We start from the raw sequence: 24563 nt of genomic DNA on the forward strand, positions 1-24563 counted from the left end.
CCCCACAATACACAATGCACATTTGTCTAATCACGCCTCCGATCACACTAAATTATTCGTCTCGGTGAGACGATTCCAATGTGGGGGTGTTTTTGAGTTTTGGAGTTTTGAGTTTTGTTATTGGTAAAAGTTGTTAAGTTTGGTTTATGGAATGGGTGAAATTTGGTTATTTGCTAAAAGACTTATAATTTTGCTTATTATAATGTAGGGTATTTTTTGAATATTGTTGTTAAATTTACTTATTCACACTCATTTGCTCATTACAATATAGATGCTCTAAGGAGGTTTGTTCCCTCTAGTGTCTAACTGTCTATATTGGGCATTTGCTCTTGTTTTAATTGGGTCTCTGCTACAGTGAGATTTGTCCAAAAAAAATTATTACTGCTATTAAAGACTTCTTTGGCCTAACTTTAGGACGGTATTTTTTTTTTAATTCTTATTATTTTTGAGTAAATTTTTTACATTACAGTATTTTGCTCGACGAGAGAATCAGAAAAATATAAACAGAGAGAGAGACAGAGCGCTTCAAACAATTATAGGAAAAAAAAAAATTCTTTGCCGTTCAAAAAAACAAAAGAAGAAAAAGCAAGGCAAGGAGGCCTAATATAAAAACAAACAAGCCGTTGCATACATGCAATGTTGCCCATTTTCAATGAAACTTTCGGTGAGCCCCATCTGTAACGATCAATTAAATTAAATGTAGTGGGCTAGACCGAAATACAGAGAGAGAGAGAGAGGAAGGGAACGCCAGTTGGAGATTTCAGGCTTCAAGCCTCTGCTCCCCAATTGGCTATTATTCATTCAACAGGTAATTCCCTTGAATCATTGATCCTCTGAAATTCTTGACAATTAGAATTGGGTTTTTTGGATTTTATTTGGGTTTAGATTTATCCTTTAACTTCGTTTTTTTTTGTTTGATGATGTAGATTTATCACCATTGAGCCCGTTGTTGGCTTGGCCAGATCGCGATCTTTGATAGCTGGATTGTGTAGAAGTTTAATTTTTTCCTATTGCTTAGATTGGTGGGTATTTCATAATCTTGTATTGAGATTTTGCAAAATTGATCTATGCAAAATTGATCTATTCATCGACTTATTCTTGGCGATTTTTATTGGACCCGATTCTTGGGGATTATCGCGAATTATTATTCGTTTCATGAATTGGGTCATGGTGGTTTCGATAAATTCTTGTCTGGAACAAGGTTCTGAATACTGTTTTCGGGGTTTATCTCCATTAGTGTTATTTTCCCTCAATGAAAAGTTTAGCATAAACATATTTTGATTTTAAAAAAAATGGTATTGGCTGGAATCGGCCGGTACCAACTGGTATTTGAGCCGGAACGGAATTACAGCTCTAGGGTAACGGATTCAACCAAAAACAGTACATCCGGCATGAGATTCAAAACCTTGGTCTGGGTGCCATTTGGGTTTTATGGGGAAGGGTTTGAGCTTGAATTTCCTTAAGAGAAGGGGGTCATGAATGCTTATTCTTTTGATCAATTGGATTCTCTTGCCTTCTATCATTTCCGTTTTGACTTGTGATTTGGCACTGCAGGAGAAGAGGTTGAATATCCTTGAATAAATAATGGGGGTTATGTCTAGGCGGGTTTTGCCCGTCTGTGGTACCCTCTGCTGCTTCTGTCCTGCTATGCGAGCCAGTTCAAGACAGCCTGTGAAGCGGTACAAAAAGCTTCTTTCTGAAATCTTCCCTCGGTCTCAGGTGAATATTGTATTTTGACCTCAGTGCTTATCTTTCTTTTCTTTTTTTCTTTTCTCTAGGCTAGATTTTTCAGTGTCTTGATCGTGGTTGTAACGATTGTTGATGATGGCCGTAGTTTTATTAGGAAATATTTTACTCTCTTCCTCTAAAGATTTTATCAGTTAAATTCTTTTTATGCAAAATGAAAGAGGAGATTTGTAGTCTTTGCAACCCCCTATGGTCTTTGGAAAGCCACTTAGAATCTATACGTTCGTGTATCTGATCACTGTTTGCAGAATGCTGAGCCAAATGATCGTAAAATTGGGAAGCTCTGTGAGTATGCTGCCAAAAATCCATTACGAATACCAAAGGTAAGTCATCATCTTCCTGTTCTTGAGAGGCCGGTCCTTTGCAATTCAGTTCTGTATTTTTGTATTTTTACTTTGTTACGTGCTAAATTTTTAGTCAAACAGTTAGGCACTGTGAATTTGCTCTCTTCTATTTTTGTATGTTATTTCATATAGCAAGGGGGAAATAAAAGTTAGCTCGAGAAAGTTCCTTTCACTTTGTTCGATTTAATTAAAATGTTTTACTTTTGAAAAGGTTGCTTTTGTTGCTGTTTCAAATTAGAATCCATCGCCTAAGTGTATTGTTTCGTGCATTAAGGAATAAGGAAGTCAGGTTTCCAAAACTGCCTTTCCATTTTTGTCAATAAACGCTCCTTTTGAATCACAGTTCTTTATATCGGTTTATTCTTCTTGGAATTAACAACTAATAAGTTTCTGCTACAGATCACAACTTACCTCGAACAGAGATTTTACAAGGATTTGCGGAATGGGAACTTTGGCTCTGTAAAGGTTGTGCTGTGCATATATAGGAAATTGTTATCTTCGTGTAAGGAGCAAATGTAAGTTACTCTTAACATTTGTATTTTGCTTTCAAGCCATCTTAAGCGTTTATAACTTTATTTATTTATTTTATTTGGCTTGTCCATTAAATTGGCTAAATCAAATGTATTGTGCGTTCATATACTCTCTTCCTTGTCATTAACAAAAGTATGATGGGCACATCTCTACACTCTAAAATTGTGTCTAGACTATCAACAAGTTCCTTTAAAAAAACCTTGTACTTTCTGTGCTTATCCTTGTAGTTTATACTAGCTAGTTATCGTCATTGTTAATTTAGCCTGATCTAAAAAATCTTAGGGAATTTGTGGACATTCTCTAATGTCTTACCTTTTATGAATGTGCTTATGGATGGCTTTGATTACATAAGAAGTGATTTGGCAACCTCCATGGAGTGTGCATAAAGTGGGGTTGTCTGAAGATACCGAACCACCTTTCTATTACCGTAAAAGTGTTATTAAGTTTGATGGATAAAGTTTAGGAAGATAAACTTGCAAACGGTGGAAGTACCACTCATGGGTTTAAGGTTAGATATGTCTCTTCTGGAAAAGAAGGCATTGAAACGAACTTATTTTTTCCCAGTTTTTTTAAACTCTAGATGATGACATGAACATGACCAAAATTTCTCAGACCTGGACACTATTACTTCTAAAGTTCAAATAAAGATTGGTTTAAGGCCTGGATAAATCTCAATGTTAGGACAAAGAGATAAATCTCTCGTGTTCATTTTTGATTTTGCCATTGGATTGCAACTGTTCAGTTTCCAATTTGTTGCTCAATTTGGAGATGCAATCTACTCCTATTAATCCTATTGATCGTTTGATTCCATGAATTTTTGCAGGCCGCTCTTTGCTAGTAGCTTATTAGGGATCGTCCGCACTCTTTTTGATCAGACAGGACAAGATGAGATGCGAATTCTGGGTTGCACTACTCTTGTTGATTTTATAAATAGCCAGGTAAAGCATTCTAGATGGTAGAACAACTCAATATACCTACAGATGAATAAACACAGAGACAAAAAGAGGGAACAAGTTTGACGTTGTATGTCCGTGATGACTTTTGTTCATGGGAGGAACCTTTTCCTCACAGTTGCGTACAAGGAACTTACCCTCAACCTAAAGCTTATCCTTATTAACGGACCTCGAAAGATGAGATAATATATGTCTTATGTTTGGATCTGCCACTTGGGTGAAGCACCTGTTTGAGACAATACAACACGGCTATGGGTGTGGGAAATGTACTGGATATGCCATTTAAAAGTCGCTCATGTCTTTTTAATGCATGTATCACCTATGGGCTATATGGCTGGTATGGCGCACATTTATTGTTTCTTTTTATTGCTTGGCCACTGGCTTGGGCAGTTATGACTTGCATTACGTGCTATGATTTACTATTTTCTAGTCTGAATCATCAAACAAGAAAAGTTGAATAAGGCTCCTGGGCTGATAATTTATTGAAATGTTGGACTTCTGAGCCTAAATTGGCATATCCATATTTTTACTGTAATAAATTCCATACAAAAAGAGTTCTTGGCCACTTTTCTACCATAGTTTTATGTGGAAGAATATATTGTTAAATAATATTTTAATGTATCTCTGTACCCGTATTCAAATTCGGATGAATACCTACATATGCTAAATTTCTAGGCTTGTCCTGTTTGACTCGTAGACATACACTGGCACCCGATACCCATGCCCATGCCCAAGTCCATGTAACATAGGTCATGCACGTAAAATTCTCCCTTGACATTACCATGGATCATGAGTACTGCTCATCTTTATTCCTCTTCCAATTATTATTATTATTTTTGTGTGTGTAGTGAGCCCTCACTTTCTCTTCTTTTTATTCTTGTATGCTCATCGTATTGAATATTAAAGAACAAACAAGAAGAAATAAAGTGGCAACCAGATCTTGAACTTTTGTTTGCAATCCCAATAGTGGGGATTGTAAATGGTGCCAAATTTGTTGCTCTCTTTGGGTGTGCAACAGAAGAAACTGTGACAGTTCAAGAAGAATACAAACGTTGCCACATCCACGTCGCTCTTGGGCATTCCATGAACAAAGTTCACAAAATGGCATAGAAGCCCACAACGTGCATTATGGCACAAACAAGTAAATGGGCATTGACAAATGGCAATAACTATGGGTTGAGATAGAAGTTGGTAATACGTTTTCAATAGACGGTGAATTTGTTGGCCTGCTAGATGGAGCTAGTAAGTGGTTGCAAACGAATCCACCTGCTCTAATACAAATAGATAAATAAGTGAAATTAGCTAATCCAGATAACAAATTTCTATGATATTGAGGAAAGGAATTTGTTAAGAAACATGGATCCTCACATATCAGATGGTATGATGTTGATTCTTGCTATGTTGGGGATTCCTTGAGCGCTTGGTCTTCAAGGAGGCCAGTATCTTATTTCCATAATTGTTGGAAGTTCATTTTTGTGAAAACTTAAATTACGACTGGTTGTCTTGTTAATGGACAGTAATATACCTTCTGTTTTTCATATTAGCAGACAGATTGTACGTACATGTTCAACTTAGAAGGCCTCATTCCTAAACTTTGTCAACTGGCTCAAGAATTTGGAGATGATGAAAAAGCTTTGCGTTTAAGGTCAGCGGGATTAGAAGCATTGGCTTTCATGGTACAGTCTGTTTCCTGCCTTTAATTTTTCTTCGTTATCTATAACAACCACTTGTGTATATGTGTCAATTAGTATACAATTTTAAGAAGTTATTAGTCTATGTATGGTATTTATGTTGATACCACACAGAAGAAAAAATGGTATTTATGTCTTGAACTTTGGATGCTAATCAGAAAAATACTTCTTACAACCTAGGGTTTTATTAGTTTCTAAATCCTGCATTGAAGTTTCCCATTGTTCCCAGGCTATGGTTTCTAAAAGCCATACTAAAAGGGTTAAGAAGCAAAAAAAGGGCTTATGAATGTATTTGTGCCCATTTTGTGTTTCCAGAACGATGAAGATTGTGTAAGCCCAAGGTGGCCATCGTAACTTTGACTTTAGAAGGCCTGTGAATAGCAGTTTTTTTTTTTTTTTTTGATCACCAATAGCAGTGGTTACTCTCGTTTAACTTTGCCAAGTGGTAAGGATAAACGACTGCCAATTTTCATGGCTATTTGTAGAAAAATGCCAAATTTTGACAAATTCACTAATTCCTCATATCTGCCCCAAGTGCATTATGGTTGATTGTTATTGCAAAATGTTACGAGGGAATGAATGGACTTACTTATATTACAAGGAGATTGTAGATTGTCAGGGAACGAAAGGGCTGCTACCAGTGTACATAGCCAATTATATCTAGACTATGTATGTACCAATCATTGGCCCTCAAATTTTCTCTGTAAAATCCAAAAATTCTTGGGGGTTGATGGTTTAAAAACTTGGGAGCTGTACAAAAGTTCTAAAAACATGATTCACCCTAGGGAAAAGACAATATTTCATGTATAATTCTCATTGTATCTAATTAGATTACATGTAGATGGTCTCGAATAATGCTTGTAACATCGATATTTCAGTTTCAGTATTTGTAACTCTTTCAAATATTCACTTGGTTCTATTAATACAGTAGTGTTCCATATCTTTGAGCTTAGTTCTTCAAATACTAAGTAGGGTTATATTCACTGTTTTGGGTTTCTTTGGTCCAAGCATTTCTGGGGAAAGGACCACAACTTCCTGAATTTTACATATTAGAATACTCCATTCAAGGGAGCTATCATCTCCCTTAGCAAAACAATCAGTTTGATGTAAATGACATGGAATTAGAAGGCCAAAAGGGTGTCCATATCTTTACTCATCTACAGATTATTTGCTAAAATTGGAAGAATACAAGTTGATAGGATTAAAATGCATGGAAGGTGTTTTCCAACCGTGACGGGGAATAGTAGAACTGCTTGGATTCCACTGCAACTCTTCCTTGTTCACTTTGAAGTACTGGCACTATTTTTGGGTTGCTGAATGTTTTCGTTGACCGGTTTCCGGCGAGATCAGATATTTATTGTTGCTTGTATTTTCTCCTCTTGTTGCTTGAGAGTTTCTTGAATGTTGAGATATTTATTTGATACTGTTGTTTAGTTTTCATCCCTTTCTAATGCTTATTTTATTTATATTTGCTCTTTCGAGCTTACCTTTTGTTCTTCTCTTTCCGGATTTTCTCGATTTCTCTTTTGTTACTTAGCTTCCGTCTTCTGTTATATCTGATGTACCTAGGTGTGTTTGATGGGTGAGCACTCCCATATCTCGATGGACTTCGACAATGTAAGTTTGCTTTCTCTGTATTTGTATCCTTTTATCATCTGTAGACAAGCAAACATCATATTAGGAGCTTGCAACAATTGTTGCAAGACTCCTGCCAGTTTGTTGCAAAAATAGATCAAGAAGTTCACAAATAATTTGAATTTATTGGATTTGGTTTACATTTAAGTAATGCTTTGATTCTCAATTAGATTATATTGGTGACTTTGGAGAACTATATGGATCACCCAGTAAACTCAGGAAAGTACGAGCAAGAAGTTCTCAAAGAAGAGGATCTTGGCTCATCATTCAAAGAGAATGGCAAGAACAATATCAATTCGAAACCTGAATTGGATCCGGCAGTGTAAGGCTTCATAATGTATATTGGGTCTCAAATTTATATGCACTTCTGTGTGCTTGACATCCATCAATCCTTTTGTCATTTGAACAGGGATGCATCTAAAAGTCCCTCTTATTGGTCTAGGATTTGCTTGTATAATATGGCCAGATTGGCAAAGGAAGCTACAACAGTGCGGCGTGTACTTGAACCTTTTTTTCATAGTTTTGATGCTGAAAACTATTGGTGTTCTGAGAAAGGACTGGCCCGGTCTGTTTTGACATATATGCAGCTGCTGTTGGAGGAATCAGGTTTAACTTTGAACCATTTCACCCTAAGAAGCATGGATAAGGACTTGGACATGGATATAGACAAGCGACACGGCAATTCTAAAATAATGGGACATGGACATGGCGGGGGAGCATGACAGAAAGTATACAGATTAGTTGTTAGTTATATTTATGTGTTGGGTGTGGGTGTGTAAATATATATATTGGTTCCGGGGACCCCTAAAAAACCTCTAAAGTTCCCAATGAAATTTTGATGATCCGAGCCACTCAATGTGTTCAGAACGTTATTTTTAAGGGTGGTTGTGAGAAATTGGCAAAAAAAAATAACCGGGAAGGGCTTGATTTGAGCAGTTTTTTATTGAACCGTTCAATAAAGTTCAATAAAAAAACTGTTAGGATGAAGCCCTTCCTGGTCATTTTTTTTGTTGATTTCTCGCGGGTACCCTTAAAATCACGTTCTGATTACATTGAGCGGCTCAGATCATCAAAGTTCGATCGGAAACTTTGGGGGGTTTTTTTAGAGGTCCCTGGAACCGCCCCGTGTGTGTGTTTGTATACACTCTCTTTATTATTTCAGGGGGTGTTTTTTCGAAAAGTCCCTTAGTGCGACAAGTGGCCTAAACTAAAATTTCTAAATACATTTGTGTGTTTATTTTAAAATCCAATTGGTCCAAACAATAAGATAACTTAGAATTTGAAAAAACCCTATTAGCCAGGGATGAATCAAATCTATTTTCCTATACATATATTGCAATAAGAAAATACATTCTTGGAATCTTGTTCATTTCATATTTTCCTTTCAAATGTCGTGCATAGCACAGGTTCATTCTAGTATGGATATACTTATACTCACCCATACATCTGAAATAAACAAAGCTACATACATTTGTGTATACGTAAATATGTATGTAGTGTATCAAAAAGAACTAAAGCTAGTATTATAATGACTCTTACCTTTTACGTTTTAAAAGTTATACTTGGTTTATACGATGGTCTTTTCATTTGGAGATTTTACCTTTTATTTAAGTATTGTACTTGATCTCTGCAGTATGTTTTTAAAATTATAATATTGCCCTTTCCGTTTCCCCACCAGTATTAACTTGAGACTCGTGCCCCTGGCGTGTCCATGGTGTGTTCCCTGCTTAAGATTAATAAAATAATTAGAAAGACCACATAGTGTGTCCCATTTGTATCCCACCGTGTTCCCTGTGGGTCCGATATAGAAAGGGCGACTAGTTGGTGCTTCTTGGACCTTTGCCCCCTTTCCCTTACTCCATAAAAGTTCTTCATAATTACTTTTTCCCTTTTTTTTGTTGTTGTTGTTGTTAACCTCAGGGTTGAATTCCCATCTTTTGTTATCTATTTTGGTCAAGCACTTGGATCACAAGAACATTGTCAAACAGCCCGTTAAGCAGATTGATATTGTTAATGTCGCCACACAACTTGCACAAAATGCAAAGCAGGAGGCCTCAGTTGCGATCATTGGTGCGATAAGTGACCTGATGAAACATTTACGCAGATGCATGCAATATTCAGCTGAAGCATCAAGCCCTAGCGATAGTTTGGACAAGTGTAACACAGAGCTTCCGTCAGCCTTGGAAAAATGCATCTTGCAACTCTCAAATAAGGTTTGTAAAGGGAATTTTGGTACCTTACAAAATGATCCTGAAAATGTGGGATGTCAAAATTATCTAATACTTTGATACACATGAGAAAACCTGGTAAATGAAAACCAGATGAAAGGAAAAAAAAAAGAAAAGAAAAGAAAAACCTATGGAGATCATAGATTAGAACTCCATTTAGACAGATTTAATTACTTAATATACCAAGCTGGCCATTAGATGAATGAAGAAATTATTTATGTACTCTATTGAAGTAATGAGAAAAACATAACTGATAAAATATTTGGCAACAAGTAGTCTGGATTTGTCCTGGCATTTGGAGAGAGAATGAATATGACTCCTTGGCCCTATTATTACATGCGGTGATATGCAAGTCCTCATCAGATAGCCTCATTTGTGGTTGTGGTGCGTGTATCAAATTGTTTAAGGTCTATATATTTGCATAAGGGACATAATTCCGAAGGATATTGAATAGCCTCATGTGTAGGTGTGGTGTGTGTATATATATGGTCATGAGGTTTGTATAGAGTTGTTGTTTTGCATAACTGGAATTCTTCCAAGTATTCATTCCAAATCTTACTATCTTCAGCGTGACCTGATTCCTGCAGGGCTTTATTTTTCAAGCCATAAGTATAAAAAAAATTATTAAGAAGATGGGATAGTGTGATTTTTTTTTTCACGTATTTTGTGAATTGTTTCAGAAAATAAGTGGTTATTTCATTTGTGAAGCATTAAACTTTCTAGCAGCCTTTCATTCTTGCTTTTTTTCTGATTCAGATGAGTGCTTACCTTGCTAGTGTTGGATATAGTTAACTCCTTGAAATCATTTAAACATCAGGAGTTGTGGACTTATGCTGCTTGTTGCATTTTTGAAGTCAAACACTGAACAAAATTTCCACTTTCACTTCTCTTTTATGTGTATGATCATAGGGTCAACTTGAAATATACTTGTGATTGCTCTTTCCATTCCAGTCAATCATTCCCATGTTTGTTTTAAGTAGCTCCCCCACCCCCTACTTAACTCTGAACACAGAATATGCTCAGCGAAAAGGATTTAAGTATTGGAACAGTTACTTCTTGAAATGCTCGGGTCTGAAACTTTATCACCTATCTTGGGCTAATGTTCTCTCTCCTCGGTAATCGATCTCAATCGTGGCTTGATGTCTCTTTGAATACGTCTCTCTCTACGTGCATGAAACTAGAGTTCCTCTTGTTGCAATTTGGTTTCAATTTTGTCAGGGATAGAAAGTTCAGGAATTTTTTTTCTCGGGGGATAGTGTTGTAATAGATCTGCTATTTTCATGTCTATGTCCTCCCGTGTGCGTTTTCTGGAGTCCAGAGATCAGGAGATGTGATTAATGCATGGAGGATGGAATTTAGAAGGAATTTGATCGAATGGAAGATGCTTTTGCTCAATAATTGGATTAGAAGGTGGAGAATGTTAGTCCAGTGAATAACGTGGATGACAAGGTGATTTGGAAATTGGAGAGCGATGGCCAATTGAACTAATTTCACTAGTACATTGGTTGTTTTCTGTATGGTGTAATGATTAGGGTTAGCAATTTAGGTATGACACAGTTTCTCATTACATAATTACATAGCTAAACATTTCAATCTTATTAATGCATGGAGGATGGAATTTAGAAGGAATTTGATCGAATGGAAGATGCTTTTGCTCAATAATCGGATTAGAAGGTCCAGTGAATAACATGGATGACAAGGTGATTTGGAAATTGGAGAGCGATGGCCAATTGAACTAATTTCACTAGTACATTGGTTGTTTTCTATATGGTGTAATGATTAGGGTTAGCAATTTAGGTATGACACAGTTTCTCATTACATAGCTAAACATTTCAATCTTGATTTGCGAAGGGCAAAATTGATATTTAGTGCAATTTAGACTTCAACTATTTGTACAGATTAAATGGTTTATTCAATTCAGTACTAAAATTTCAGGACATATCATCAGTTATAGTATTCACTTTTGAGTGCTGTACTTTCAGTTTTATTAAACCCCTTATGTCATTAACAGGTTGGCGATGCGGGGCCCATTCTTGATATGATGGCCGTGGCACTAGAGAACATCTCAAGTAATGCCATCGTTGCTAGAACTACAATACTCTCCGTTTATCGGACAGCACAAATTATTTGTCCCTTACCAAATAAATCGTATCACAAGAAGGCAAGTCTCGAATTTCGTTGTTTTGAGTTAATAGTACTACTTGTTCGCATTTTGTAACAATTAACTTACCCTGGGGATACCATTTCCTGCTTCAGGCATTTCCTGATGCCCTACTTCACCAGCTACTTTTAGCAATGGCCCACCCAGATCACGAAACAAGAGTTGCGGCCCACCATGTTATCTCCATTGTGCTTTTGCCATCTCTTATTTGTCCTTGGTTAGTCCGCAATGGAGGACCTTCACAAGTCCAGCAGGATTATTTGCCGATTACTTCACAGAGGATAAAGAGTGGAAGTTTCACAATTCAAATCGAAAGCAATGGAAAACATGAATCCACAGAGGATGTATTGGTGGAGGAAGTCAATCATGTTTTGCCTAATGGTGTGACACAGTCCATAAGAAGTCCATCGCGTAGTCAATCTTCTAGTTTCAAGCATGCTATGGTCCACGGAAAAGCAGTATGTCATAAATATCTTCTATGAACAACTCATTCTATCATTTGGTTTTGCCTTTTACTTGGGTTATTACCATTTTTCGGATGACATATGTTGAATATTTTATCCAGGAACTGACTTCCCTCCGGTTGAGTAGTCACCAAGTGAGTCTTTTGCTTTCAGCTATCTGGGTGCAGGCAACATCTGCAGGAAACACTCCTGCAAATTTTGAGGCGATGGCACATACTTATAATATCGCTTTATTATTTACCCGATATAAGGTATATGCTCACAGTCTGTTTATTGCTATTGTTTTTTCTATCATTTTCGTACCTATGCTTTAAAATGTTCATCGTATAGCCCTTGCAATCTACACTTGTTTTCTCTTGGTTAGAGGGTGGGTATCCCGTTTTTGCGTGCAAAAGTAGCTCTGAGGAACTGCATCTGCTATATATTGTGTTCCTGCTTGCTTGCAAATCCCCATCTTCCTAACCGTAGAAGTCACATGACAGCCTGCTCTCTGGTATTATAGATAGGTCGGGAAATGATACTCTGAACACTCTGTATCTAGATTTCTAATGATCTTCTTCGCCGTGGGAACCTTTTTATGTACACCATAGTTCTGAACGTTATCTGGCTATCAGCATTGAGAGTACCTCTTTTTTTTTCCAAGAGGTACCTCTCCCTCTTGGATTCCTAAGTAGGCTAATGTGGAAGCTGACCCGCATTTGAGGGAGATTTCGGTGGGTACCATAATTTGGTTTTTCATTTTTGTAAGAAACTTTCTGGTGTGTAATTGTCATCTCTATTCTACTTCCTTTTTCCATTAGTTATAGTTCCGCTTCTATTGTTTTGATTTAAGTCTCCTTCTGTCTAGCAATTCTTGAATATGTTACAGAGTTCCTTTTTATCAGTATTTATCTGGTCTTCACTTACATTGCTGTGATCCGAGAGTTTTTTGTTTTTTGTTCTTTTATGTTTGTGTTATTTGATGACTGTTTTCTCATATTTCATGGCGATTCTTGCTCCTCACAGAACTCTAGTCATGTTGCTTTAGTTCGATGTTTCCAGTTGGCATTCTCTCTTAGGAGCATCTCCCTGGATCAAGAAGGTGAGTTAAATTTCTATAATACGGTCTGGTCTTATTAGACAAGTTTAAACAAAGAAATGTAAATTTTGACTGGAAAGATTGGCTAGTACTGGGACGATGTGGAAACCACACTTGCAGAGGTGACTATCGCGAAATATGATTGTCTGTGTCCATATAAACTGAAAATTGAGAGACAATCTAACTAGAAGATGTTAATTTTCTTTATGACATTCCAATGAATCAATTCAACTGAAGGAGTTGGGTGCTGATTGCCTTGACTGCAAGGCATAGGGTGTAATTGTCTCAAATAATAACATCTTGAGAGAGAGAGAGAGGCTTACAAAGGATTTCTCTAACATGTTTTTGGAGGAATTCCTTCCACTTGAAGTTTGGTACTAGAGATGAAGAAATCATAGGTAGGTATTTCCACTTTTCGTCTCCTGCAAAATTTGTTTTTGGATATCTTGAGCTGGGGTTTTTTACCTTTGGAAGTTTTTTCCTTTCAACCATACCTCATTACATTGGCGAAGAATCTCTCTCATGTAAATTTCTTGTGTGCATATTGAAGGGGGTTTGCAACCATCTCGCAGAAGGTCTCTCTTCACTATGGCATCTTGCATGCTTATATTTTCAGCCAGGGCAGGCACTCTTCCAGAGCTAGTTCCTTTAATCAAATCATCTTTGACGAATGAAACAGTAACTTCAACTCCTTATAATCTTTTTTCTTTATTTTTTTTAGTACTCCCTCCATCCCTTGTGTAGTCCTCCTTAAAAGTTAAAGAAAAAGTGTCTAATTTAGAATACTAACCCTCATAACTGATTAAAAGTAGTTTCAAAGTAAGGATTAAGGGACAATACTGGATATCAAATCCCTCTTTCTAAGGAGACATGCATTAAATGCATGTCCCTTAAGAAGTTGGAAGTAACAAAATGGACTAAATATGGGACGGAGGCAGTAATAACTTCTTCGCTGGCTTTTAATGTTTTTGCAATAGCTTTGATGTTTGATGTATCCAATATTACTTCCTTTGACAGGTTGATCCTTATCTTATGTTGGTTGAAGATATAAGGCTGCAAGCTGTTTTGAGTGGCGAGGAGAAAAGTTATGGATCCGACGAAGATGAACTTGCTGCATTGAAGTCCCTTTCAGCAATAGAATTGGGTGACAAAGAGTTGAGAGAAACTGTTATATCGCACCTCATGACAAAGTTTGGGAAACTATCCGAGGTAATTTTCCAACGACTGGTTCCTGGATATTCCATTTTTCATGCCTTTTGCACTTACCTGTTAAAAATACATGCATATATTGCATTATGTACAAATGCAAGTATCACAAGCCTTGCAAGGCAATCACGATTCTGTTTACGTGAGTTTGTTTTCAAAACGAGTGTAAAACGTAGGCTTAAGAGTTAAGTTCAGTCACTTACTAGTTTAGTGAACAACGAACTTGAATGAGCTCATAACCAAACGGAGCCCTAATTATGGGAAGAGAAAAATAGCACAGAATCAGCATGCACAATTTTGTTGTTCTGCACTTGTTTTTTTTTGGAGGGGTTGAAGAGATTTTTGTTTAGCTCCAAATTGGTATTCGTTGATCAAATGAAGTTATGAAATGTCAAGTTGATTGGATTTAAGACGTCAATATGAGTTTTCTTGCACAAGGTGATGGTGTTGTCAGATGCCTAATGTGCTCAAGAATAATCACCAAATGCTGGTTTAAGGCCCTGTTGTTAGTCCTGCAGTTAGGTGAATTATATCAGTCTTTGAAAATTCCATCTCAAATGAACCAGGCCAACAGAATTTGCCAGTACAACGTAAGATAGGTATGAAAATTGCAACTACTTTGGTTATTTAATGACTATCCAATTTCACAAAAAGGCTGACTGATAGTCTTAAAAAATGAAGGAAATAATGCTCTGGTTAAAGGTACCCCATTCCAACACACTCCACCATCCCACTGAAGTAATGGCGTCATTGATGGAAACAGCCTAGGGCAGAGATACAGCAGGCACTGCCAGTGGCTTCATAATAGTATCTTTCCTATCCTTTGGTGTCCTCTGCAGATGCTTGATTCTAGAGAACAACTCTTCTGTACATCCATTAGTACATAGAATGCCAATTCCTCAGTTTTATTTGGAAAAAAAAAATGAGAATTTTATTTCTTGGTCTTCTAGAATCTAGATATGCAAGGCACTGAGTTTGACATGCTGACCATTTTTGCATGTAATTATCAATGGAGCAATGGATTCAACTGCACAATCGTTTGGCACTATCATCCACTCTTCTGGCCTGCTCTTCTGTTCTGATTTTTTTTTCTTGACCTTTTGAGATTCGCTGTAATGTAAGACATATGATGTTCTTTGAGATGTCCCCAATCGACTTTGGTGCGAACTGCCAAAACTTCATAGTCTATGGAGATTCTTTTTTTTTTTTTGCAAAAAAGACGGCCCTTTGTTGTGTTTTGATAGCCATAAATAAGTTTATTAATTCCCAACACAAAAGTATAAGAAGGTAAACGGATGTAACTCATATAAGCCAAAAGAGCACATTGTGTGGTCATATCACAGTACAACAAGGTAAAAGGATATATGCAAAAAGAGCACATTTTGTGTTCATATCACATGTGGTGTTCAGTTAGCATGTTGCTTCAACTTCAAAAAGCTTCAGTGAATTATCCTTTTTGAAGTTCTAGAGTTGTAGCCTATTTGGAAAGGGATTGCTCATTGTATTAATTTCGTATACAGGAAGAATTATCAAGCATAAGGAAGCAACTTCTAGAGGGATTTTCACCTGATGATGCATATCCATTGGGAGGTCCATTGTTCATGGAGACACCCCGACCGTGTTCTCCACAGGCCCAGATGGAGTCTCAAGCGTTTGATGAGGTAATATAATTTTTGGCCAAGGTATATCCCAAGTTTTCTGAGTCTAGCACTCATTATGCACGTGACAGACTTTGCATTGCATGATTTGGTTTCATTTAGGTCATGAATTTGGATGCCTTGTCAGATGAAGAAGCCTTCCCTGAACCAAATGGAAGTCAATCAGGTCGCAAAACATCTCTCTCCGTCAATTCACTTGACATTCTAAGTGTTAACCAGCTTCTGGACTCTGTAAGTCTATTTCATTTCTGTTTTTTTCCTTTAGATTTTAATTAGTGATTCTGTTCAGTTTTAGGGTAATCATAATAGGGAGAAAACCCATTAGAGTTAATTTCATTCAACGTAGAAAATATATATACAAGCTGTAAAATAATTGCACTACGGTCCTAGATACTTAAACTAATTACATGATAAGACATATAATTACACTAGATACAAATAGATCCATCATCTAACACTCCCCCTCAAGTTGGTGCGAAGATATCAATCAAGCCCAACTTGAACACAATAGGATGAAAACTCTTGCTACCCAGCCCTTTTGTGAATATATCAGCTAACTGATCTTCAGATCTCACAAACGGCATACATATCAAACCCTCGTTCAATTTTTCCTTGATGAAGTGTCGATCAATCTCTATGTGCTTCGTTCTGTCATGCTGAACGGGATTATGAGCAATGTTAATGGCAGCTTTATTGTCGCAGTAAAGTTTCATCGGAACACTATCAGCAAACCCCAAATCAAGTAACAAAGTTTGGAGCCACAAGAGCTCACAAACACCATTAGCCATAGCTCTATATTCAGCTTCTGCGCTAGACCTAGCGACTACTGATTGCTTCTTACTTCGCCAGGTAATCAGATTACCCCCAAGGAAAGTGCAATAGCCAGAAGTAGAGCGCCTATCATCCACAGAACCAGCCCAGTCAGCATCAGTGAATGCCTCCAATCGCAAATGGCCATGATTAGAGAACAAAATTCCTTTTCCTGGAGCTGATTTTAGATACCTCAAAATACGATAAACTGCATCTAGATGTGAAGTACGAGGATCATGCATAAACTGACTAACAACACCTACTGCATAAGTAATATCTGGTCGAGTGTGGGCCAAGTATATTAGTCGACCCACAAGTCGCTGATACCTCTCTTTATCAGTACGCTCCCCCACATCTCCACTAAGATGATGATTCGCCTCAATAGGAGAATCTGCAGGTCTACAGCCCAACATGCTTGTCTCTTCCAAAAAATCAAGTATATACTTGCGTTGGGAAATAAAGATACCTCTATCAGACCTCGCTACTTCCATTCCAAGGAAGTATCTCAATGATCCCAAGTCCTTAATCTCGAACTCTTGAGCTAGACGAGACTTAAGGTTATGAATCTCACTCACATCGTTGCCTGTCATTATTATGTCATCAACATAAACAATAAGGACAGCAATCTTACCATTACTTCGCCGGATAAACATCGTATGATCTGCATGGCTCTGCTTGTAACCAAAACTCAGCATAGCCTTAGAAAACCTGCCAAACCAGGCTCTAGGTGACTGCTTCAGCCCATAAAGTGCCTTCTTTAATCTACACACCTTTCCTTCACTTGCAAGAGAAGAGAAACCTGGTGGAATATCCATATAAACTTCCTCCTCTAAATCACCATGGAGAAATGCATTTTTCACATCAAACTGTTGAAGAGGCCAATTCAAGTGGGCAGCACACGAGAGAAGAGCTCGCACAGAATTCATCTTCGCTACCGGAGCAAACGTCTCCTCATAGTCAATACCATAAGTTTGAGTAAAACCTCTGGCAACAAGCCTTGCCTTGTATCTCTCAACTGTACCATCAGCCTTTTGCTTAATAGTGAACACCCACTTGCAGCCCACTGGTTTCTTCCCTCCTGGAAGTGACACTAGATCCCAGGTGCCATTCTTTTTCAAAGCCGTCATCTCTTCTACCATAGCTCCTTTCCACTTAGGTATCTTGAATGCATCCTGCCAATTCTGTAGAATAGATATAGAAGAAAGAGAAGAGACAAATGCATGGTACGAAGGAGACAAACGGTCATAAGAAACAAACTGTGAAATAGGATGTTGAGTACAAGATCTAACACCTTTTCGAATAGCAATAGGAAGATTGTCAGGATCCATAGGAGGAGGTTCAATAAGAGAAGAATCATTACCAGAAGAGTCAGCTGAGGAATTTGGAACTGGATTGGGTGATTGTGATTGACAAAGTGGTAACGTACATGAAGACTTTCCATTTTTCCGTCTAGCATACCTCTGTAAGCCAGCTCCCTGCAGTCGTTGTCGTGCAGGTAGTTGTTCCTCAATGTCACCACCAATATCATGTGTTTCCCTTTCAACAAATACTGGTTCCTCTCCAGTGTTTTCCTTCTCCCCTTCACTATGATCATAGAAAAATTTCTCCCCCTCACTATGATTATAAAAGGTAAACATCTCTTCCTCCTGTTGATGCTCCCCCTGAAGAGATGGTTTAGAGGGAGAATAAAAAACCTCTGTTTCCCAAAAGGTAACATCCATAGAGACAAACATCTTCCTTGAATAAGGATCGTAATACTTATAGCCTTTTTGAGTAGGAGAGTACCCAACAAAAATACACTTATGGGCTTTATGTCCTAGCTTGCCCCCAGAAGGTTTTGGGGCATGAACAAAACACACACAACCAAACACCCTAGGTGGAAGAGTCGTAACTCGACAACTGCTTGGCAGGCACTCAATAGGTGTTTTAAAATTAAGGACACTTGATGGCATACGGTTGATAAGATATGTAGCAGTTAAAATAGCTTCTCCCCATAAATATTTGGGAACATTCATAGTGAACAAAAGAGATCGAGCGACCTCAGCAAGATGGCGATTTTTACGCTCAGCGACTCCATTTTGTTGCGGAGTGTCAACGCAAGTCGTCTGAAAAATAATACCATTATCATCTAGATATGTCCGAAAAATCTTATCAATATACTCAGTCCCATTATCACTCCGAAGAATTTTAATATGTGTATCAAATTGAGTGCACACCATCTTATGAAAAGATTTGAAGCAGGAAAATACTTCATTTTTTGACTGGAGTAAGTACACCCATGTGGCACGAGAATAACAATCAATAAAAGTAACAAACCATCGATAGCCCTTTAAAGAAGTAACAGGAGAAGGATCCCAAACATCAGAATGGATAACCATAAATGGAGAATCACTTCGTTTATTAATAGGTGCATAAAAAGAGCGTTTATGTTTTCCAAACTCACAGGCTTCACAAAAAAACTGATCCCTAGGACAATGTTTAACTAAAGCAGGAAAAAGTTTCTCTAATATCCCAAAAGAGGGATGACCCAATCTACGGTGCCACCGATGTAACAAAGAAAGAGTGGAACTCATATCTGCCCGTAGAGCTTGTCCACATGATAAAGATGGCTGAGATGGATGAGGTGCATGCTCCAGATAATAGATACCACCATGTGCTTTACCACTGCCAATCACCTTCCCCGTTTCCAGTTCCTGAAAGATACCTCACAGAACAGTTTGCAGAATGTGTAAAACTACTAACTGAAAGAAGGTTAGTGGCAAAGTTTGGAATATGGAGGACTGAAGAGAGAGAGATAGAGGGAGAATAGCGAACGGAACCTTTCCCTGAAATAGCAGAGAACGATCCATCGGCAATTCGAACCTTATCCTTACCAGAACAAGTGGAATAAGAATAAAAAACAGAGGAACAACCTGTCATATGATCTGAAGCACCAGAATCGATAATCCAAGGAATACCAGAGGAGGCAGTAAATGCACTAGCTGGAATACCTGAATGAGCAAAATAGGATGCAGTAGGAGCTGCTGTGGAAGTAGGAGCTATAGTAGAGGAAGAATCAGCCTGAGCCATAAGACGCCTGAGAGCTTGCATCTTCCTCTGAGAGAAACCGCCAACAGAATCAGAAGGTGACTGAACTACTGTATTGAACCCAGAATCAGACAAGGTAGCAAACTCTGAAACATGTGCCTGAGCCTGAGAACGCCCGGGACCACGACCTCGACCTCCACGTCCACTGCCTCGCCCACGAGAAGGACGACCATGTAACTTCCAACAGAAATCCTTGGTATGTCCAGTGTTGTGGCAATAATCACACTGGAGTGACATACGGTCTATGATCCCACTGGTAGTACCAGACTGAGACTTTCCACTGCCAGACCCAAACTGTCCCTGCGGAATAGCAACCAATGCAGAACGATCAGAAGTAGGAGCTTGTAACATAGCACCCCTTCTGCTCTCCTTCTGTTGAACAATGGCATAGGCCCCGCCCAAAGATGGAAACGGAACACGACCCAACACCTGCACTCTAATTGGATCATACTCCACATCAAGACCAGCAAGAAAGTCATACACACGCTCTTTCTCTATTCTTTTTAACCAAGCACCAGCATCAACGGAACAGACTGTTTGAAACCCCTGATAATAATCAAATTCTTGCCAGGCCCCACTAAGATCAGCAAAGTAAACAGCAACAGATCGATTGTGTTGATCCATAGTACGAAGTCGCTTTCGCAACTCAAAACACTGAGCATCATTGCCCTGCTGAGAATAAGTCTGTGTGGCAATAGTCCAAATCTGATATGGAGTGTTAAGAAGCAAGAAAGGACTACGAATATCAGCCTTCATAGAATTAAACAACCAAGTCATGGCTAAAGATCGACGAGACTTAAACGTCTTGAGTTCAACATCAGTAGTAGGCTCAGTAACAGGGCCTTCAATGAACTCAGACATCCCTTTAGCTTCAATGGCTAATGTAAAAGTACGAGACCAAAGTAAATAATTTGTGCCATCCAGTTTGATGGGACAAATATCTAGTGGAGAGTTATCCAGAGTCCCTACACGACTCAACTCATCCTTGCCACTAGCGGAAGCCTGTTTTTTCTCTTCTGACATCTTGAAAGCAGAACAATAATGCCAAATAAACAATAAACAATGTTCCCAGCAACTTTAGAACTCCAAAAAATAATAAATAAAGGTTCCAAAAACCCTAAAACCTCAAAAAAAATCAACTGAATACCTTCGGATCTGACTGAAACAGTGTTGAAAAAGAAAAAAAATAGATTTGATCGGCGAGAACAGATCTGATCAACGGTGACGGCAAACCCCGACTGATCGAAGAACTGTTCACAAAGCACTGTTCACGCGATCATTGTTCACGCAATCACTGTTTCACGATCACTGTTCACGCGACCACTGTTCACGATCACTATTCACGCACTGTTCTCGATCACTGTTCACCCGAAAGTACTGTTCACGCAGCGACGAGAAGAACGTCGTAGGTCGCCAGGTTCTATCGCTTTGATACCATGTTAAAGCATCCAATTCCAAACCAATTGGCAAAAAGTGGGGAGGCCACCCAGGCTCATATACTAGTATTGGAGGAAATATTTAACCGATGTGGGACAAATCCCAACACTCCCCTGCACGTGCAACCCCTGACTCGCACGTGGAGAGGTAAACAAAGGATCCGGAACACACGGATCACAATGAAAGAAAGTGCAACTATGGCACAGACAAAGGGGAAAAGCCTCCAAAATTCTAGCTTTGATACCATGTTCAGTTTTAGGGTAATCATAATAGGGAGAAAACCCATTAGAGTTAATTTCATTCAACGTAGAAAATATATATACAAGCTGTAAAATAATTGCACTACGGTCCTAGATACTTAAACTAATTACATGATAAGACATATAATTACACTAGATACAAATAGATCCATCATCTAACAGATTCCTTTGTTGGAATGTCTCTTATTATGGTGAATGTAAGATTCATACTGAGTATAATGAAATCAGTGTGGTGCACTTCTAGTGTCCGATTGTGCTAGTTACTGCAGTTTTTTTCATCATTCAGCTTTTGGTGTCTACAACCTGATCTGAACCATGCAAGTCAAGAAAGGCGAAATTAGAAGATTTTTCCAATCGCCGTAAACCTAACATGGAAAAGGCATATTTATCAGCTCCTAAAGTCTTGGCAGAGAAACTGAAAACCTCCAGTTTTTTCTCAATAGTTTACATTGCATGAACAAAATATAATCTTGATTTGGATACTGGGTAGAGAGATCAGTATGGTTATATGTTTGTGAACCTGGTATAAAGAGAAGCTTATGGAGAGGACCAATAATCAATTTAAGGAGTTTATTCGCCATATAATTTACCTACCTTCAACCTTTCTGGTAATTGCCGTTGGATCTTTGTCCACGTGTACATACTTCTCCATTGCATTCACCTTGTAGCTCACCAGTAGTAATGTATAAATTCTCCTGCCACATGTAGAACACATCACTTGGGTTTTGCCTATAAGTAGATGTACGATTCTGCAATTTTCATTAAGCAGCCTGGTTTTGTTGCGGATAAGATTGTGGGGACTAATTTGAAATCTGGACAAGCGATTCCAACCCCATAGGTTTGGAAGATCCATATTTTGTTTTCAGTTTCCTCTTGGCATCTAAACATAGATGAGGACAAAAAGGCACTTACGTAGTTGTACCTGTGCAATAAATTTCTCTGGGAGTTGTGATAATTCATTGGAGGCCTCAGACTAGTTTAGATGGTGCGGGACCTGATAATTCCTTTGTCATGTTCACGTAACGTTGACACACATTGTTAGCCCCCTACTTATCAAGAAATAAAAGTTTCTTTCGTAATTTACAGAGCAGAGCGGAGGGAAGAAGGGTCCAGTGGTGGTCGCTGCCTGAACTGAATTGTTTCAAAATTGCACTTTTACATATTGTCTGCTGTTCTACTTTCATTGTTTTTGTTACAAATGGGTGTATTCTTTCTATCCCTCACTTCTCGAAAGAAAGATAAAAAATATATATGTAGTTTCCTACCCCTTAACAATCATGCGCTCTTAAACTACAAACAGGTTTTGGAAACAGCCCGGCAAGTTGCGAGCCTACCTGTTTCCTCTACACCCATTCCATATGACCAAGTGACAAATCAGTGCGAGGCTCTTGTAACTGGTAAACAACAGAAGATGTCAGTTCTCCATAGTTTCAAGTTGCGACAGGAAGGCAAAGCCATAGTTCTCTCCCATGAAGACGAGAAGACTCTTCCCAATCTGGTGAGAATATCCTCTTTTTATTTTCTTTGGCCACTTTTTTCGTGTTTTCGTCCTTATGAGGATAAGGACATTGGATCTTCATTACAGCCCCTTTCGATTGAGGGATTTGCTGAGAAAAGAGAAGAAAGGATTATAGTTCCTCCCCAACCCATTTGGATAGAGTGTTTTGGTGTGAAATGTACAAAGAAGTATCGAAATGATAATTTTTTGATTAGCTCATTCCCCTTTCTCACCAAAATGGCAAGATTTGGTGAGAAGGAGTTCTCATTTCTTATCACACTCTTTCTCACAATCCAAAGGGGGTTAGCTGGTAAATGGTTCCATAGTTCAGTAAAGGTCTGGACAGTTCCGTTGGTTTTCCTCATAGTCTTTGTGTTCCAAATCATTTGTACAAATTTTTTTTTTCGGGATATCCCAAAATGCTTGTCCTTTTTCAGAAGTCAATGCACCAAAAGCAGTAAATTTCCGTATCTGGCCTTTCCTTTGTGAATGTGAATTGGTGCTTAACTTAAATTGGAGATGGGTAGATTTGAAAATTTGAAACTTTTAAGTGACCCTTCTGATATTTACTTGACGTGAGGTGTACATATTGCCCATAGACGTTAGAAACGAAGGGTTCGCTATCATTGACTGTATTCCAACCTTTTTAGCATCCTCAGAGCTTATTATGGAGTAGTTTCGCACTTCAAACATACCTACAAATCTAGTTATACCCAAGTTTACTAGCCGCTACAATTCTCAAAAGGAAACCCTGAAAATGTGCCCTAAATTCTCAGATTGTAGGAACCTGATTGGAAACCCTGATGTGCAAGGACGAAGGGCGAGAAGGGCCAAGGGCAGCCATGGCCCCCTCAACTTTCGGTAATTGCGGGTACTATGATGTAATTTTCACATTGCTTGTACGTATGAAAATATAATCTTTTTAGAAGCGTCTTTTTTTTTCTTTTGTACACTTGGCATGGTCCCCCGTAACGTCCATTTCCTAGCTTGTCCATTTTGATATAAAAGCATGATAATTACTTCTGGATTTCTGTGCACTCCTCTCTCAGACAATTGAGGTTTCAAATGGGGAACCGATACCGAAGAACATGGAGCTCCTTGTTTGTTCACTGGACTATGCACAGGAGCAGTCTTTCAGGTTACCACCTTCGAGCCCCTACGACAAATTCCTGAAAGCTGCTGGATGCTGAGGAGATGTAATGGGTTTCTTTTACTTGTAAATTAATTAGATTCGATTGTTTTCTCCCACCTTTTCGTCCCCATGCGGTTTGCCTTCTGTTTTCTTCTCATTCTTTATATCACCCTTAGCATTGTAGAGCATTGTTTGTCGACGAGTTTTCCATTTGTTTAGATTCTTCTCCTTCCATCCCAAAGGTGTAGCAAAATATGAGAGAGAGAGAGAGAGAGAGAGAGAGAGAGAGAGAGAGAGATCAACAAGTTTGTCAAACACTGTTCATATCTTACTCTGATTATTCATATTATTTACCAACGTTACACACAAGACTTTTTAGTTTCATTTCTCTTGTTTCATGTGTGTTTTACTGAGAATCTCTGGTTGTGGGAAGGCATCTTTCATCTTTTTTCTTTCTTTGGCATGCCAATTTCGAAATGTGGTACTGGGCAAACAGTAAAGCCCCCCGCCCCTCTCTCATTTGGTATAAAGTTCTAGTATTGTGTCATCGATTTTATTTTGAAGGGAGGGAACAGTAGCGGCTATATAATTCTTCACGCGTGCAGTCATTTAACTTGTACAAGTTGCATAGGAAAATTCTCATT

At 38.3% G+C, this 24563-nt stretch overlaps 1 protein-coding gene across 6 annotated transcripts; it reads left to right on the forward strand.

Annotated features, from left to right (window-relative positions):
• The first annotated feature begins 829 nt into the window (after positions 1-829).
• LOC131299979 (protein SEMI-ROLLED LEAF 2) lies at positions 830-24303 on the forward strand. 6 transcript variants are annotated; one of them, XR_009190835.1, is made up of 21 exons: positions 882-1026; positions 1555-1719; positions 1995-2069; positions 2490-2605; positions 3445-3559; positions 5119-5250; positions 6835-6882; positions 7071-7222; positions 7310-7506; positions 8821-9113; positions 11140-11289; positions 11385-11747; positions 11855-12004; positions 12759-12834; positions 13382-13509; positions 13849-14040; positions 15558-15698; positions 15798-15926; positions 22590-22787; positions 23564-23668; positions 23837-23978. XR_009190835.1 is itself a non-coding variant. In XM_058325584.1 (20 exons), exons 2-20 carry the CDS (start codon positions 1585-1587, stop codon positions 23975-23977), a joined length of 2928 nt encoding a protein of 975 aa, XP_058181567.1. In that variant the 5' UTR covers positions 830-1026; positions 1555-1584; the 3' UTR covers positions 23978-24303. The 6 variants fall into 6 exon arrangements, 4 of the variants coding, with proteins under 4 accessions (XP_058181567.1, XP_058181565.1, XP_058181566.1 ...); XR_009190836.1 differs by having other exon boundaries at positions 23564-23686; positions 23837-23966; XM_058325584.1 differs by lacking the exon at positions 23564-23668 and having other exon boundaries at positions 830-1026; positions 5122-5250; positions 23837-24303.
• The last annotated feature ends 260 nt before the right edge of the window (positions 24304-24563 follow it).

This window comes from Rhododendron vialii, chromosome 9a (genome assembly GCF_030253575.1).
Source record: "Rhododendron vialii isolate Sample 1 chromosome 9a, ASM3025357v1".
Lineage (NCBI taxonomy): Eukaryota > Viridiplantae > Streptophyta > Magnoliopsida > Ericales > Ericaceae > Rhododendron > Rhododendron vialii.

Bases quoted from the DNA above. Each gene is read 5' to 3' on its own strand.
- LOC131299979 (XM_058325582.1), top strand. From the start codon at position 1,585: ATGGGGGTTATGTCTAGGCGGGTTTTGCCCGTCTGTGGTACCCTCTGC. The intron at 1,720-1,994 runs GTGAATATTGTA...CACTGTTTGCAG, and splicing joins AAATCTTCCCTCGGTCTCAG to AATGCTGAGCCAAATGATCG. The intron at 7,507-8,820 runs GTTTAACTTTGA...TGTTAACCTCAG, and splicing joins GCTGCTGTTGGAGGAATCAG to GGTTGAATTCCCATCTTTTG.